This window comes from Chamaea fasciata, unplaced genomic scaffold (genome assembly GCF_029207755.1).
Source record: "Chamaea fasciata isolate MVZ Bird 193981 ecotype frontalis unplaced genomic scaffold, bChaFas1.0.hap1 SCAF_4, whole genome shotgun sequence".
NCBI classification, from domain to species: Eukaryota; Metazoa; Chordata; class Aves; order Passeriformes; family Sylviidae; genus Chamaea; species Chamaea fasciata.
Window position 1 is genome coordinate 74,402,356 of NW_027094089.1, and position 18,464 is coordinate 74,420,819.

Sequence of the window (18,464 nt, forward strand, 5' to 3'; positions counted from 1 at the left end):
AGGCACAGAATGGCATCCTGCCTCCTAAGCACAGATCTCTGTGCCCCAGCAAATAGGCTGTGATGCCTTTTCTTGCTCTTTATGTCCCAGAATAAGGTTTCATGGATCAGGGATAGCCACATATAGTCAGCCTGTACTGTAATCCATTTTCCTCCTTTGCTAACTCTGACAGTATTTCCACCCACCAACTCATTCTGTTCACTGTCACTGTATCATGAAAAGCCCTGGGTCCATTTCCATATGTTGTCTCCTCATTCCTACCATGCTTTTTTATATAATCCCAACTGGTTAACCCAGTTCTACAGCTGGTGTGTGATTTGTTTTGTCACTAAAGTCCGGGTCAAAAATCTCAGCAGCTCACAGGTGCCTTCTCAGTAGAAGAGTAGATGTGATGTTCTCTGCAGTCATGGCAAAATATCTTCCCAAAGTGCTCAGACAGAGGTACGAAGAGAGCTCATGCACATGTAAATAGGAAAAATGCAGTGCAGCTTCTTAACACTTTGCTGCTGTCTTTAAGCACATGCCATCTTTGTCATCTTCTTGTGTGTGTGTGCTGCAACTATTCCCTGAGCTGAAATGTCCTCTATTGATAAATAGTTAAATGTAACTGCTGGGATTGGTGAAATGACGATTTTCAGTAATTGAATAGAGTCTGCGAACAGACAAGCAGCAACAGGAAGTCAGAAAAAGAAAAGATATTAAGCTCCTTGATAGAGGAGCAGTTTGTGAAAATGAGAATAATTGTGTTTCAAGTACAGCCTAAGTGTCAAAACCACAAATGCCCTGACTCTGAAAGTTTTATTGTACTGACTGATTAAACAAATTGTTCCTGAAACTTGAATGAATGGTTCTTGAAATCAGTATTTGTTTGATGGTGGAGGGCTGGGTCTTATTTCAACTGAAGAGCAAATTGAGTGTGGACAGAGAAGTAAACTGCTTTTTCTAAATACACAACATCAAAGTCAGTAGAAAAGCTTTGCCTCTGCGAGGCCTTTACTGGGTGAAAATGCAACTTGGATGATTAATTTATTTTCTACTTTATTGTAGTTAGAAGACAAAACTCCAATAAAATAGTCTTAGATACTCATCTCTGGTTTTGGCATGAGTTTTGTAAAAAACTCCTTGATAGAAAAATGAAATATGTTATTGAATTTAATGTGCAGTCACTGTTAACTTTTAATTTAGTGGTGAAATACAGTATAATTAGTTGCAGATTAGTTGCTTTTTTAAGTGTACAGCATGAGGCTTTTGTCATTATGGCTACAATATTATATGCTAGTTTTAAGGATATTGTACAATATTATTTACTTAATCTCAGAACTTCTTGGAAGTCACAGATCCTTCCACTAAATTGATAATTGGTGGTAGAGGGTTGCAGTTTTTGTTTGAGACTTTTTTTGTCAGCAGTTGTAACTATTTGAAGTGATCTAAAAATGCTTTAAGGCTGTAACTGTTTATAACTGGGATAAATCAGTGATTTTGCTCCTGTTGATACTGATCTTTTCCATTTCATTAGTCAGAGGGATGTTCCTTTGTTGAGAGGATGGGGACAGTGGTAGCCTACTGAAGAATGAGTTTGTTTGCACTTTTTAGGGATCCCATTTCTAGGGTTACTCATCGATACACAGAAGCTCTCAAGAGTTATTGTTTCATTGAGACGTTGAAAACAAACAAAAAATCGTAGAGCATTCCAAAGCCTCAAGTTTAATGTTCGGGGGTGCAGAACCCTCCCTTGGGAGTTCCTTGTCTTTGCCATTGTGCTTATCCCGTCCCCAGCAGGTCAGGACAGTTTTCCTCTGCACACCTGTGCCCAGATGTGAGCTCACTGTGTGCTGTATCTGGACTCACCAGCACCAGAGTAAAGGAGCTGGTAGGCAGACTCCAAGCTCCTGCTGACAATGCAATAGCTCAGAGCCTGGGTGGAGGGGTTGGCATCAGTTCTGGAAGCCCAAAGTGTCACCTGCATGAGTTTGCATCTGGATCGTAAAGCCTTTCATGCCAGTTCCCTTTGGCACAGAGCTGGGGGGTAAATTGTCATATCTGGCTTTTACATTTTCTTTCTTGCTTATGGTAAAATTTGCCTTTTGTTATTACGAGTTACAGGTAATGAAAATGTGACCTCAAGAGCGTGTTCTCTGTGGTTAGAATGTCATGGTGTTTGGCTGTGGTTGCTTGTTTTAATAAGGGTTGGTTTTTTTTTTTAAGGTTTTGGTCTTCTTTTTTTCCACACTGGGGATCTGTGAGGCTAAGTTGGAGTCATTTTCCATGTCCTCAGCAGTTTCTAGGCTGTGCTAAGAATATGCTTACCTTTCTAATACAGGCGCGAACATCCAGATAGAGTGAGAGATACCATTAAGAATGCCCACCCTGACACAGATAAAAGGGTATTTTTATGGCATTAATCTCCAGTTTACTGTGTAGAGCTGTTTCCAGCCTGCTGAATCAGAGGATATGCTAAAGATTTACACTAGAGAATGGGAATTAGTCATGTCAAACAGAATTGAAAGGAGTAGTAGGGTCAAAACCACAGGATAAAGACTTTTGTAATGAGCAATGCCCTCAGGAAACTTACTCCTTCTAGATCAAGTTCCTTAGTCTTTCTCACAGTACAAGTAACATACCAAAAGAGTGTTAAAAGTGTTTTCAGGTAGAAAGCAACCTGCAGTAATGTCAGTGCTGTGGAAGGGGGTAATTACTGCATGGCAAAGCAGGCTCCATGTTGTCCAAGATAAGTAAGTATAGGCAGATGATTCTTCCCAGCTAAAATCCCAGCCTGCAGCCAAAGGAGTGGCCTAGAATACAGCAGAAGGAAACACAGGCCCTTCTCCTTGCTGCAGTTTGGAAACTTGATGGAAAAGGAAGGCTTGCAAATGGAGAGGAAATAGTGGTTTGTACTGTGCCAGGGCTGTCCTCCATGGGGATGTCCATCAGAGGTGGACATGGGGACAGCATCCAGCCCCTGGGGCTCTTTGTTCAATGTGCTGCTGCTTTTGTCCTTCCCAGGCTGAGGAGCAAGCAAAGAAGACTGACAGCATCCAGCCCTCCCTACAGTGGCCAGCGGCGCTGGGACATGAGGCCACCCCACAATCCAGGATGGGATCCGGGAGCAGCTCTAGCCCCTGCACCCCCGCACCACAGAGAGCCCTGGTAGTGCAGGTACTGCTGCCCCCACTGGGGAGGAGGGGCCAGGGCCGGTTCTAGGCAGAGCAGCCGAATTCCAGAAACATCAGAAACAGAATTCCCTTTTGGCACAGATAACTGAGACCTGTGCAAACCAGCTCCGAGGTTTTGTGGTGCTGCCGCTGCTGCTGAGCTCTGTGTGGAATTATACTTAAGCCCTGCAGATCAGGGTTAGATAAGAGTTATTTTTTATGCTTGATGCCTGATTGTTGATTCCATGAAACGCCTCTCAGATGTTTCACAGAAAGTCTGAGTGACAGTGCTGTTGCAGTCCCTGGATGATGTATTATTTATATGGTGCCATAAATGTATATGGCACTTTACAAAAAAAGTCCAAACCTGAATTTTTTATGAGTGAAACCATGTAAACAATCAAGATTTCTATTGATCTTACGAAATAATCTGTAAGTATGTGGAGATACAGTAAGGTGCAGTGCAGAATCAGATTTTACCTCTGGATAGAGACTAGAAAGTCTGAGTCTTTTAAAACTTCAGTATTAGAGGTAGAAGTGGGATCTAAACAGTACCTGTATGGTGAAAACATTTGATGAAGTTCTGCATTGGAATCCTTATCTTAAAACACTGTAGCTCCTGATATTTTTGCCAGTGCTGGAAGAGGTGGTTCAGGGTTCTCACAATGTGCCCAAAAATTTGGCGTCCTTTCAACATCCTACTTACAGTATATGAAGGAAGTAGCTTGGACTGTGGGGTTTTTTTCCTCCAGTCTCTTGTGAAAAGACTGTAAGCATATGTGAGCAAAAGAAAAACAAAACAGTAAGCAAAAATGGAATAAACTACTGTAAGTGTGAGCACAACTCATACTCATTTTGCCTGGATATCTCCACTTGTTCTGAAGGTGTTCAGTGGCCAGAATAATCTTTTTGCTGGTATATTTTACATAGTATTTCATTTTTGGATTCATTCATTCATCCCCTCAGAGAGGACATACAGTCGTGGCAGCAGTTTTATTTTTGGCAGCTCTGTTTCTGCTGGACTCTTGGATGTATGGATGGGTGGATGGATGGACAGTTTTTGTATGCATCTCTCCAATTGCTTCTGTGGGATTTAGCTGGTGCTACCCACAGGAGTGACATTCAGATCAGGCTTAGGCATTGTTTGTCTGCTGCTGTGACATCTTGTGACCTCATTCTGTGCTGGGTCATGGAGTCAAAGAGGGAAGGTCAGACTGTAGAGGAGGATGGGTTATTGGTTGCAGCTCAGCTGCTTTCAGAGCATGTCACGCTGCCTCACCAAAGCAGCAGCATGGGCCTGTATGCTTCTTTGAGCATACTGCAGTTATGGGTTATTACTATGAGATTAGGTTGTATTATCCTAAATGTTTCTTAAACTCATTGTTAATTTTGTTTGGCATGAGCTTCAGGTGAACATCCTGCATGAAAGGTCACAGAGTCATAGGATGATTTGGGTTAGAAGGGGCCTCTAAGAGTCACTTAGTCCAACCTCCCTGCAATGAACATTTCCAGCCAGATCAGGTTACTCAGAGCCCCATACAGCCCGGTCTCTAATGTTGCCAGAGATGGGGCATCTGCAGCCTCTCTGGGCAGATGCATCACCTGGTGTTGCACCACGCTACTCATACGAATTTCTTTCCTTACTTTTCTAAAATGCAGGGTTCTGACTCTACCCTTTGCCTGAGCCATGTCCTTCAGGAATATGAACTCCACCACTGTGTGTGATCACTGCAGCCCCAGCTGCCTCCAACCTTGAATTCACTGATGTGCCCCCCTGTGTTGGTGACCCTCAGGACCTGTATTGAATCCCCCTTGGCTCTCTATCACCTGGCTGAAAAAAATCATCCTCTCTGCATTCCAGGACTCTGCTGGATTGCCTACAGCTCACCATGCTGCTTTCCCTGCAGATACTGTAGTTGAAATTCCCCAGTAGGATATGGGGAAACAGCTCTCCCCTATCCTGCTTTGGTCTGTGCCCCAGAGCGAGTCTCAGAGTCTGAGAGTCTGGGAGGTGGATAATAGCTGGCTGGCTCTTAGTGTCTCTGAGTCACAGCCTCCCTGTGCCTTTCCTCTCCAGGTTGCATTGCTGTTTGGTGATGATGGAAAAATCACCAGAGGCAGATGTTGTGAGCAGGAAGGCCTCATTTCACCTGATAGCTTTTACCTGGAAAAATATTTATGTGCGTGTCTTCTCACATCCTTTTTTCCCAGGGCCTGTTTGTTGTTTCAAGTCACGAGTTTTGTAAGTGGGCTGAGTTGATGGCCTGGCTTGCAGCATCAAATCACTGGAGAGCTGTTGCAAGGTCTACAAGAAGGACATTTGTATCGTAGCCTTGGGCAGAGGCTGGCAGCTTCCCTGAGGCAAATATTTCAGCTCTGTAATAGCAGTGGGAGCATCCATAGCTTATTGCAGGGCATTTGGGATTCTGCAGGAGTACAGTGGCTGTACAGAGGATAGTCTTGCCCTGCTTAGGTGCCACTCCTGGGATGAGAGGCTGCTTCACCTGGGACAAGTGACCATTCCTCTGCACCCTGTCAGTGCTTTCCCGTTTTATAGCACTTCTCTGAGCTGCTGAGGGAAGTGGTACGGAATGACACAGTATTTACCAACTTCTTTCACATTTCTTGATGGAAACTACACTACAAAAAATTTATGCTGTTTAGAGTGATGATGTTACTTAAGGATAACAGCAGCAAGTGATGCACAGTGGTTGCTGTGTGATTTCAGTCCTGCTGGGAGGTGCCCTGGTACCCCCTCACAAGGCAGAGCTCCAGCTGACAGTGTGTGTGGACAGGGAGAAGCCAATCTGTGCTGCTGCCTGCTGTGTTCACATGGAGACCACATGAACTTCAATGGGTAATTTATAAATCCCTGAAGGGTTATTTTTCCCTTTGCTGGTTGGGAGCAGCTGTTGATGCTAATGTTTGGACATGCTGCCTGCATTAGCTGGATGAGGTGCTTAGGCAATACAAGTGATGGGTCAGGTAGTCACCTGGAGATTAAAAGACACAACAATATACTTGCATAGTTCAGTATGTGGGTGCCTGGTTGATTTAAAATAAAAGTGAACTGTGGAGTTAAAATGCAGGATGAATTCATCACAGATGCTGCCTTGAAGAACTTCCAGCCACGTCTGTCAGAGAGGGATCATCTGCCAGCACTGCTCTGCTCAGACAAAAATGACTTCTTCTTTTCAACAGTCGTATTCTGTGTGATCTTGTGGCACAGCCAGGGTGCCCAAATCTCTCTCAGAATTATTTCACTGAAAAACTTAACGCAGCTCCTGAGGTGAAAGGAGCATGATTTCTCAATGCCTTACATCCTATCTGAAGGAAATGTGAGATACTGCCTGTTCAGAGTGTACCAATTCCACCTGCTTTGTACCAGGTTTGTGTTTGCTGCAGTCCAGTAGCAGATCTGGCTCTCTGGTTGTGGTGGTGGGGGATGAGCTGCTTTGGACTGCTTGCAGAATTTCACAGAGGCTTCCTGAACAAAGTCATTGAGTCTGATCTTCTGCCCAGCATCCCCTGCTGCCTGACTAGTGGAAAAAATTTGCTCTCATCTGAAATGAGCTCCATTTTTAATTAACTCTTGTGGTTTTCCTATAGTATTTGCTAGGTAGATCTTCTCTATTATGTGGGCTGATGTGACTGAACACAAGAAGACTAACAATATTACAAGAGCTAGCTGTGTGTAAAGCCATGGACTGCCCTAGGATCCCAGAGTACATCCGCCTAGAAGTTTAAGAAATTCCTTTTCCTTATGCTGTTTCCTAACAACACTTGCACTTAATCTATCTCTTCTATGTAGATTCAGTTCAAATTAGTAACTTGGGCATCATCCAAAAAGCAGTGCAGCCTGTCTTTTTAAAACAACTTGCTTCTAAATGGTTTTAAACTAATTCTAGTAATGAGTCTTTTGTGCTATATCACCTTCTGTTATCATTTCATGGATCAAAGTGTTCTTTTCCTTAGCTCAGTTACGTGTCCCTTTACGGTTTGAAGACACGGAGTAGGTAGCACTTTCTCTACCAGTGCTTTCTGTGCATGAGGACAACTGCTATTCTTTAGGTATTATTTACAAGAAAAACAATTTAAGGTTCAAATCTCAGTAGTTTAGAATCATTGTTGGGTGTGTGTGGGGTGGGGGGGTGTTAATTTTTTTTTCCCTTTACAAACCTAAGGAGAATATCAAACACTGATTTTGGGGGTTATCTGAGGTGGTTTTGGCCTGCTTGTGGAAGCAGGTGTCTGTTCCTGGCTTTACACAGAACCAGTGTACTGGACAGAGTTTGGATTAACTCAGTCACTTATATCATGACTCAACAAAGCTTTTAAACAGAAATACTTTTCTGGTAATCAGCAGAACTCAGAGGCTGGAATTTAAAAAGAAATATATGTACCTTGTTGAAAAAGTAGCAAGGAAAAGAAAATCCTTCTATATTCTGATAATTACACACTTGATACAAAAACCTGTTTCTGTACCCACAGTGGATGACTTCAGGTGAACACACTGCTGCTCAAATAATTCTGGTTAACTAAAAGCTATTATTACAGAGAATCATGTTGGACAGAAAGGTATTTTGAAAGGACATAGATTATGAGATGTTACAACTGCTGAAAAAGCTGTTTTCTGTAGAGGGTCAACAGAACGTATTTTCCCAAAAAAAGCAGGAAAAGTACCTGAATAACTTAAGTGAACTTCTCAGGGCTGGCTTTGGCAGTTGACTTTGCCATACTGGTCTGGGAGGTTGCAATGAGACATCTTTGACATCTTTATCTAGTTTTAGAATTACTGCCTGTCAATATTTAATTGATATTGAACATCATTCCCATGAAATTTAGTGTTGTACAGTTACATAATCCTATTATTGAAAGCTGTGTGAAGTTCCGGCTACTGTGGTTTACTTGTTAGGATGGAGAAACTGGAGAATTTTATCTGATAAATCAATAAAATACTGGTCTGAGTAATTCTTTGGGGAAAGTGTACTGCAGGTGCCTCTGGTCTAAGTTGCAGTAACTCAGTTGGGGCACAGGAGTTTGAACTCTGACTCAGACAAAAATTGCAAACTTCATTCTTTGTCTTCCAAGTGTTGGAGGTGCTGATCTCACCATGTGTTTGAGGAAGAGGCACCTCCCAGAGAGCCCTGGCCTTGCACCGCATGGGAGATCAGGCAAGGCGAAGCAGAGAGTGGTACAGCTTCAGGCATTTCTCTAATACTTCTTCTATTTCTGTAATATCAAACTGGTTCTAGCATAGCAGTCCCTGCACTCTGAGGCTCAGCTCAGAGTTTCTTTGTGTTCTGTCTTTGTAGTGTGTCCAAGAGGATTTCTCATTTCAGGGAGGCAATACTCTCAGTTGACTCATTTAACTCTTGAGTTTCTTCCTCTGGTGTAGCAGATCCTCAGTGTGTAGATTTCTTCTTTTACGTACAGAAAGAATCAGAGGACCAAATGTTGAATATTTTAGCCTGAGTTTTGCTCTGCTTACTTCTTGTTCCCTTCGAGTGAAGACTTTGTAAGGAAGTAGCTTGATTCCTTCCCCTTCCTGTGCTGTGGTTGGGGTTTTTGGTATCTTAGTGCTCTAACTGGACACCTTTAGGGATGTATTAAACACAGGCAGGTGCAATGGGATCACCCGGACTTGACCACCCATGAGGGTGAGTCTGAGCATAATTTCATTCTTTCTTACTGCATTCTCAAGTTTGATCTTTCTTTCTTTCTTTTTCTTTCTTTTCTTTTCTTTCTTTCTTTCTTTCTTTCTTTCTTTCTTTCTTTCTTTCTTTCTTTCTTTCTTTCTCTCTTTCTCTCTTTCTCTCTTTCTCTCTTTCTCTCTTTCTCTCTTTCTTTTCTTTCTTTCTTTCTCTCTTTCTTTCTCTCTTTCTTTCTCTCTTTCTCTCTTTCTCTCTTTCTCTCTTTCTTTTCTTTCTTTCTTTCTTTCTTTCTTTCTCTCTCTCTCTCTTTCTCTCTCTCCTTTTCTTTTCTCTTTTCTCTTTTCTTTTCTTTTCTTTTCATTTCTTTTCTTTTCTTTTCTTTTCTTTTCTTTTCTTTTCTTTTCTTTTCTTTTCTTTTCTTTTCTTTTCTTTTCTTTTCTTTTCTTTTCTTTTCTTTTCTTTTCTTTTCTCTCTTTTTTCTTCTTTTCTTTCTCCTTTCCTCTCCTCCCTTTCCCTTTCTTTCCCTCCCTCCCTCCCTCCCTCCCTCCCTCCCTCCCTCCCTCCCTTCCTTCCTTCCTTCCTTCCTTCCTTCCTTCCTTCCTTCCTTCCTTCCTTCCTTCCTTCCTTCCTTCCTTCCTTCCTTCCTTCCTTCCTTTCCTTTCTCTCTTCCTCTCTTTCTTTCTTTCCTTCTCTTTCTCTCTTTCTCTTTCTCTCTCTCCCCTTCTTTCTCTCTTTCTCTCCTTCTCTCTTTCTCTCTCTCTCTTTTTCTCTCTCTCTCTCTCTTTTCCAAGTAATTGAAAAAATTGTTTCAGAGGAGGGTCCCTTCATAATCACTGGAGCACTTAAAAGTGTTTGCAGCTGGCAGTTTGCCTCCACTGACTGTGGGTTAGTGGTGGCCATGCATAGAATAGCTTGGATACCAGCATCTAGGTTGGGGAGGAGGGTTCCCACAGTGATTAGACTATGGAAATTCTGCAGTGGAAGCATTGTCCAGGCTTGAATGAAATGTAGCGTGACTCCACAGCATTTTTTCCATCATCCAGGTAGATAGTTCCCTGTGCCAGTGACCTATTTGCTTCTCCATAGATTTAAGAAAGGTGATATGTGTGTGTGTGTGTATATATACACAGAGAATAGATTAGTTTACTATTTCTTTTTATTGTACCCTTCACCTTGGGATATTCATGCCTAACATGCTGGAAATTAATAACTCACTGCACAGTGAACAAGGTGAGTAGGGCTCTATCCAAACACAATACTCCTGATAGGCTTAGTAAATATTTTATCTCCCAAGCACAACCATTGATCCTCTGTTGAGACTGTGACCTGTTAGCTGGGCAGGGAAGTTCAATTCAACACGTGTTTTGTTTGTCTCAAGTGCGACAATTTCCGGGCTAGCAAGGATGTGTACCACAGCAGCTCCCTGTCAGACATGGTGACAGCTCCCCTCAGCCCCGGGCAGGACGATGTGTTCTGGAGCACGAGCCACAGCAAAGAGCAGCCCCCAAAGGTGAGTAAAAGTCGGGGCACTCTTTGGCACTCTTGTGGGGGGGTTGATGGCATTGGACTGTGTAGGATCCACCCTCTGCACTTCACAAAACTCTGAAAATCTCGTTGCTTGCACATGAACTGGGTCATGCTAATCTAGAAAAAGGGGTGCAAATTTACAGACAGGTTGGTGGTAATGGTTTATGTGCATGTCAGGGTTTGATGCTGGCCAAAAGCCAGGCACCCACAAAAGCTGTTTGCTCACCTTCTTTAGCTCTTAGCTGGGCAGAGGAGGGGGGAAAAAATGAACCAAGGGCTCATGAGTTGAGATGAGGACTGGGAGAAAAACGCTGTAATGGCAAAACAGGTTGAAATTTAAAGGTATAAAACAAATTTATTATTAACTGAGTCAGAGGAGGATAATGAGAAGTAAAATAAGCCTTTAGAACACCTTTTTTCCTCCCAGCCCCTCCTTCTTTCCCACCGACAGTGCAGGGAGACAGGGTGTGGGGGTTTTGCTCAGTTCATCACCTGAGATCATCTTCTGTTCACTCAGGGAGAGGAGTCCTTCCTCTTCTATACTATGGGGTCCCTCCCTCAGGAGACAGTACTCTGTGAACTTCTCCAGCGTGGCTCCAATCTCATGAGCAGCAGTCCTTCCAAACCTGCTCCAACGTGAGTCCCTCCCACGGGGAAAGAGTCTTTCTGAAACCTGCAACGTGGGTCACTTGTCCACAGGGGCAGGCTGCTGTCGTTTGGAAGCAGGGGCCCTCTCTATCTCTGGAAACGGGTCTTCTCTCTCTGTTTGGGTCTCCCACTGGATCACAGCTTTCTCTACCATCCACCCTCTCTGGTGTGAGCACTTCTCCCAGGGACTGCGAGTGGATCTCTGCATCCCCCGTGGATCCCCAGCGGCTGTGCGTGGATCTCGGCATCCCCGTGGATCCCCACGGCCTGCAGGGGCACAGCTGCTTCACCATGGTCTCACCACATCCTGGAGAGGAATCTTGGCTCTGGCACCTGGAGCACTTCCTGCCCCTCGTTCTGCACTGACTCTGGTGTCTCCGTGTTGTTTCTCTCACGTCCTCTCACCTCCCCCTCTCCTCTGTCCAGAAAAGAAACTCCCGTTTTGGGTACCACTGCCAACAAGTTCCACCAGTTCAAAGATTCTTGTAAGGTCCCGCAGTGCTGAGGGGTCGATCTCGGTTAGGTTCAGCGTCGCGGGGGGGCCACTGGCCGTGTTTTTGCTGCCGGGCCGGCGGCCCCGCTGCCGTTGTGTGAGCCGTGGGCAGTGACAGCCGCCGCGGCTCTGGCGGTATTTATTTAACACCTCTCTTGGTGCAGGGCACCGGGAAGGCGGAGCCGCCGCTGCCGCCCCTGCCCTCGGGCCCGCGGCAGGGCTGGCTGCGGCTCGCTGCGGGCCGGGCCGAGATGGCGGCGGCACAGTCCCGCTGTGCTGGGATGGCCCCGGCGGCGCCTCGCCTCGCCTCGCCAGCCCTGGGGAAATACTGCCCCTGTGCTGTTTTGATTTTCTTCTTAAATATGTTATCACAAAGGGGTTACCAGCCTCTTTAACTGGGCCAGCAGCATGTCCGTCTTCAGAGCCGTCAGAGACTGGCTCTGTTGGGACATGGTGGGAGCCTCCAGCAGCTTCTCACAGAAGCCACCTCTGTCGTCCCCCTGCTACCAAAAACCAGGCTGTGCCAAATCAACGCAGTGTATAATATCTGCATACATGTAATATCTGCAGGATCTGTGATTGCAGACACGCCTCTTTTGTTAGACCAGGTGTTTGTAGCAGCCTCTTTGGTGAAAAAAGTCTCGGTTTTTTTTGGAAAAGCTTGTTAGTTTGTGTAATTGAGGTGATGGTGTATTTCTCTCTCTAAGAGAATTTCTGAGAAGAAGTCTAAGACTATTTGAGCGGGAATTCCTATGCCCATGTGTGTATTTATTTCATTACTTTGCAGTTGGGGTGTCTGTGTGTCTCATTCCCCAGTCTGTGGTAAAAACATAAGGAAATCCACCTGCGGGGGAAAGCTGCATTCAGTGACTGCAGATGCCTTTCTCTGTCTACTTTAAATATTGACCAAGAATGATACTGACTCTGAGGAGAGGTGCAAACCTCTTCCTGTCTGCACCCTGACAGACTGCACAGGCTTGGAGTGAACTGGAAGCACCTGCTCCTGACTTGCAGCTTCCAGTGCTGATAGCATGGAATACCTCCCCACAGGTCCCACTGAACTGTTCTTCATTTCTGTTGGTTAGTCTTTTTTTTTTTTTTTTTTTTTTAATTGATGCAGGGTAAGCATTAGGTTTATTGACTGAATCTAAAATACCAGTAGCAACCTTGAAATGTTTGATTAAATCCTTAAGGTTCCAGAAAGGACAACCTCGAAATTTTACAGCAGGGATCAGCCTGGCCATCAGAGATGCCTCTCAAGGTAAGCTCTAAAGTGTTTTATGCTTATACTAAAACTAAACTTACACTGTATACTTTACATATGTATACTGTACTTATACATTGTTTTATGCTTAAACTATTTTTTTAATGCTGCTTTATTGTCAGTAGGAAAACCAAAGTATCTGGCAGGCACTCTACCTCAGTGCCAGTGGCATTGGTTTCAAAGGAGAGTCAAGTGTCTGAATGCTTTGGTGGGGGGGTCTGGCCTCAACTCCTTGTGCAGGCACTTTTAATTACAGCTTGTACTGCTTGTTTTGCCTGATAGTAGCTTGAACAGGCAGCTTGTGGATGTATTGTGACAGTTTTGGCAGTCTGCCCTTAAGGCTCGTGTACTTTTTTCATATCCCAGGAGAAAAGACCAAGGATGTCTAGAGCTCAGCAATGAGGGGTAGCCTCCACTAGATGTCTAATCAGGGAATAGAATGGGTTGGAGAGACTGCAAAGTGAAGTAGATTTAGCTGAAATAACACAGTGATGTGCAGCATTTCTGATTAGTCAGAGTCAGAAACATCATCTGAAATAACTGTCAAGTGAAATCAAGCCCTAAATGCTCTCCACTTGGGAATTACAGGAGGTAAAGCAGAAAAGAAATATATAAGTAATTGTCAGTGTTACAAATGAGTGACTTCTGGGACTGGATTTCTGGTTGAGCCACTGGCTTGGCAACTTATTTTACTGTCCAGTGCATTCCTTTCTCCACTGGTGAGTGACTGCTGAGGTACCTTCTAGGAAGGTAGTGGAGCAGTTCTCTTGAGTTGTAAAGCCATGAGATTTTGGAATTGGGACTGACAAAGGTCTGAAGAGTCCAAGGGAGATTTAATGTAGAAGGATATTTTGTAATGACTTGGGAATCTCTGTAATTTCCCAGGATGACTGCCCAGAGGAAACTGTCCCCCCCATCATCTTCTCTCACTCCTGGGTGGCCCTTCTTGGTGCAGCAATGAAGATAAACTTTTCATAACCCCGCGTATGATCTCATACTGTGACAGCAGGGAGCTCAATCCGGTGGCCCAGGAGCTCTGTTCCAGTCTCTGTTCCTGCACACGAGAGTCTCATCTGCTTTTTGTCTTTCTGTTTAGTAATACTCATCAGTCATCCCCTGGGGGACATGCTCTGAAGCTGAACAGTAGCAGCAGCACTCCTGGCACCAAGCCGTGGGAGATGGGATCTCATCAGAGCAGCTGGTCAACCTCAGGTGATTCCTAAGTCAAAGATCCATCAGTCAAAATGTACTAAACTCCTGTCACATGAAATGGTCTTCTGCAGGGTGTCAAGTTCTGCATTGCAAATGGGATATGAACTTCTAGTGACATTCTCAGTGAGAGGCATTTGAAAGCCCTCTCGATTTTATGGTTCCATGTTCCTAAAATATAAGCACTTCCTCTTTTGAGTCAGAAAAGTGACTGTGAATATATTTTCATATGGAAAATTTGAATTGCGTCAATTAAGAATTGAAAAAAATCATTTCTGTTGCAGTTAGTGACTCAATTGAAACTCAGCAGAGCCAACATTCCAGACATACAGATGTAATTCAATATTGATGTTCACTCATTGGCAAATCCTGCTCTTTGCACTCCCCACTGATGAGATGATACAGTTGAGCAGCTGATGTACACTAATATTTCTGCACTCTAATAATGTACTGGCAAAAGGAAGCATAAATCTCTCTCTACAGCACATTATGAAATATTTCTCCAGTATTCTTTTATGCGCAGAAAGAAAGTGGAATTGAAAAAAAAAAATGGCAAAAGAAGTTAAAAGGAAGAGAAAACCATTTGATTTAGGCAAAGTACAGCTTAGTAAGCTCCTTTGGTGTCCCTGGACATGATGTAGGAATGCAGCAGCTTGCTCATGATTGGGAAGTTTTTTCAGTACAGATTCTGGTTCCTGAGGATCTGGCACATGGAAAAGTGGACAGCTTTTTTCCTCTCTTGCTACTCCTAAGGGTGTTTCCTGTGGGTCATCTGCAGGGCAGTTCTTGTGTAGCCCCTCGCCAAGCTCTGGTGTGTCACAAGGCCTTGCATCCAGGTTGGCCACTAAAGACTGGGAACATGGGGAATCACACAGGCCCAAAACAGGGTGGATACAGATAATGTTCTGAAACCACCCCAGTGAGCTTATGAGGTAATTTATTTTTATATAGAGGTTTACATTGTTAATTTAAAAGCCCTTGATAAATGAGGAGTAAATTGCTTATTCATTACACTTACACAATCAAGCCAGTTTTGCTTTTACTAGCGACACAGAATAGGAAGTTTTTCTTCAAGAGAAATACAAAGCATACTTTAAATTGCTTGGGTTTTGTTTCTTTTTGCTCTTATGTCATTTTGTGTTTGAATAACAGAGTTGAATAACATGCAACAGCCCAGCTCAACTTTGCAAAGTCCACGTGATGTGTAACTCCTGTGCCATTTTGGCATGGGGAAACAAAAATCTCACCAGCAATGGAAAGAATGGAAAACCTCCCTTGTGGTTTAAACTGTCTCTTTGAGTTCTTAAGTGTCATTAAATTGCAGCTAGTTCTGGCATATGGCATTTCAGATAGAGTTTGTTGCTTTCCCAAACCCACAGGGATAATGAATTGGAGGAAAGGGCTATAAATACTTTAAAGCTAATAGTTCTGCTGAGTTGCTTAGGTGCTTATTGACCAGTAAGGAATTCTGAGTTTTGAAAGCTTTGCAAAATGGATGAAGACATGAAACCATTGTGACAAAACTGAATTACCAAATATGCATCCTAATTTGTGTGAGCTTGAATTCTCCCCACTTAACTTGCAAGGAGTCCTGTTGTTTAACAGTGGGATACTCATGGGAGAGACTGCTGAAAAAGGCAAGAGTTGATCTGGCCAGTGTGTCCCAGGGCAGGATAAGGGTACACTGGCTTTCCTTCCTTTCCCTTGTGTTAGGGATTGTGAGCAGAGCATCCCTTCAAGGCTTCTTCTGCTTTTTCCAGTGCTTGAAGGTGGTGGGGTGGGGGCCACATTTCACAGGTAGATTTGCAGTTTAGCACAGCTGTTTGCCCTCAGCCCAGTTGGGTTTAGATAATCAGACTCTTTGGACTGGTTTTGTGTAACAGTTTTATGAAGGCCAAATCCTGGCAGCACCTCTGTTTCCTCCCAGAGGTGTGTAGGAGGGCTCAAGCTCCTGGCCTTTCTTGCTGACCCCCTGTCTGCAGTCAGAGGAAGTAACTGCATGGCCCTTTGGTGCTGGAATATGACCAGCAGTTGCTGATGGGATGAGCTGTCACTCCTCAAGATGAGGATCAGAGGAGGGGATTAGGATGCCCTCACCTTTTCCCTTTCTCCCTTCCCATGGAACTGCCTGATGTGCAGTGCGAGTATGTTGACAAGGGTTTGGTTTGCTTGTCTTACTCTTGCAGCATTAAAGTGCACCGGTATCAGTTTATGTACATAATATTGCAGCATCCAGAACCACTGGGAAATGAGCAATGAGATTTTCCTTTGCAACAAAGAGAAAAGAGAAGTTGGTCAGCAGAGACTGGTATCTGCTTTGGGTCATAGCTATGTGTGCTTGTCTTGCTCTCTCAGCTGCTGCATGTACACTTAAAAAAAAGAAACTTCTGGGTTTTTTTACCCCCAGGGAATCCAGGACTGGCCAAGACAGAGAATCTTCTGTCCCAGAACCACGTGCAGTTGCATCAGAAGCCTGAAAAAGTTTCTCATCCAGGCCAGATTGCAGTAGGTTCTTTTAAATCCACTGAAAATTTTGATTTGTCCATTGTTTTCACCAGGGGGTCCCTCTGTGCAGACAGCTCTGTTTTGGTGTGTGAGTTTGCTGTCGCTCATGAGTCGACCTGAGAGGTGTGTGGGGCTGGCTCAAGCTCACTGCTCTTGAGCTCAGGTCCTCAACAGTGTCCAGTTCTGGCTCAAGTCACTTTCCTGTGTGAGATACCCACCTGTGATGGACCAACAGAAACATCAGCTTCCTAATAAAGCTGATTTTGGTGTGGAAGTGACCATAACTGTGTATGCTGGGACAGTAAAATGTGGCACATGCTGTTTAACAATGGGGTCTTCAACTGAGTTTTCTTTCTTTGCTCAGAGTCCAGGCTCCTTTGCCAAGGTGAAGGACAGTGCCAACTCCTTGTTAAAAGCAGCAGACTATTCCTCCTCAAGTGATGAAGTCAGCAGCAGCAGCAGCAGCAGCGATGAAGATGACACAAGCCACACAAGGTTGGCTTATTATCATTATTATTACTATTATTATTATTATTATTATGAAAAATAATAATATTATTCTTGTTACACACTTCTACTAAATACCTAGAAAAACCTGGCATGCATAAGTACTCCCCTTTCTTTGAAGTTCCTATCACTCATTTGTGTCAGTTGTAATTAAGCAATTTAATTGCATTTTAATGAACTCCTGGGGGTAAATGTTTGCTCCATTAGGTGTGCACAGCGTAATAATGTGCTTTGATGACTTGCTGCCCTGGGACAGTGGAAATGTCTTCTTTTAACTGGATATACTGGGTAGTGCTTTTATGGGGATTACTTCACATTGATCTACATCTACATGGAATTTTCAAAAGAAAAAAGGAGAGGGAAACAAAACTGTAAAAACTGTATTATCTTCATGACAAACACAGGTTGCAGTGGAGAAAACAAGGCGAACATGACCCTTGAATTCACGTAGTCTGTTCACTCTGAGAGAAATAATTGCCAATGTCAAGTTGATTCCTTCACCAGGGCTGTTTATAAAAGGGAGGGAAAGTTTTGTAAAATGCATTATATTTTTAAAACTGACATTCTGCACAACTGCTGATGCTGTGGCTTGTCCCACAGCTGATCCTACCTGAACTGTGCCTCCCTAACTTTCCTGTTTATCTTGCTGGTTTTGTGACTGACATCTTGTGGTGTTCTATCTGTCGTGTAAGATGTGTATTCTGCGAGAAACAGTGGAGCAAGAATAGCTTGCTACTCCAGGAGAAGGGAGTTAGGGGTCACTTGGCCACCCCTACTCTTAGGAACAGCAGATGGAAACATTTTTTAGTACTGGTGAATGAAACTCCCGATTTTCTTGCAAAGAGACTTCAGTTTAATTCAAGTTCTAGGATTTACTTTGAAGTGCATCCCAGGGCCACTAAGCTCTCTGGGATGGGGCTCTTGCTCTTCTGACAGAATTACACATGCAGTTTTGTCAGGTGTCAGGCAGAGATGCCCAGATTTGGAGCACTGTTGGCAGGTTATTGTATTGGGCTGGTGCAAGTCCTTTTCCCTGTGCTGCTCTGATGATGTAGATTTTTTGTGCCTGCACATGCTCCTGATTTGAATTTCTGAAGTTCATTTTCAAAGCTGAGATGAGGAGAAAGCATGTTTAAAAAATCTTGTAGCTTATTCAGTGCATGTAAAAGAGCTGACTTTCACTGTAATGCCTTTATTTTCCTACTGATCCTCTTCCAAAGCACCTTATTCTGATCTGTAAAAAGTTTTATTCACTCTAGGTTGTAGAATTCATCCTAGACCTCAGAAAGACTTTGCATAAAAATATGAATTTGCCCTGTAGCAATGACTTTGCTGTGTAAGTGTCAGATTGCTGTGATCCTTGCATACTGCAATGATTTGAAGGAGTGGTATCACTGCCTTTGGAATTCTGCGTTTGTTATTTGCATCTCCTCTGTGTCTGAGATCCACCCATCCTCTGGAGAGGTACAGTTAGCAGGAAGCTCCCTGTCACGTTTACCTTCGTG

The 18,464-nt window shown here is 43.8% G+C and overlaps 1 protein-coding gene across 3 annotated transcripts in view; it reads left to right on the forward strand.

The window, feature by feature from the left end:
- LOC136288632 (mitogen-activated protein kinase kinase kinase kinase 4-like) overlaps window positions 1-18,464 on the forward strand; it is a 94,076-nt gene that overhangs the window by 51,946 nt on the left and 23,666 nt on the right. For all 3 annotated transcript variants that reach the window (XR_010720543.1, XM_066182043.1, XM_066182042.1), the window contains exons 15-20: window positions 3,004-3,156; window positions 10,185-10,316; window positions 12,668-12,735; window positions 13,835-13,950; window positions 16,355-16,452; window positions 16,817-16,947. Coding sequence is in view for 2 of the 3 variants with exons in the window: in XM_066182043.1 (XP_066038140.1) it covers window positions 3,004-3,156; window positions 10,185-10,316; window positions 12,668-12,735; window positions 13,835-13,950; window positions 16,355-16,452; window positions 16,817-16,947 (698 nt within the window). In the remaining variant the exon portion in view is untranslated. The remainder of the gene's footprint in view (window positions 1-3,003; window positions 3,157-10,184; window positions 10,317-12,667; window positions 12,736-13,834; window positions 13,951-16,354; window positions 16,453-16,816; window positions 16,948-18,464) is intronic.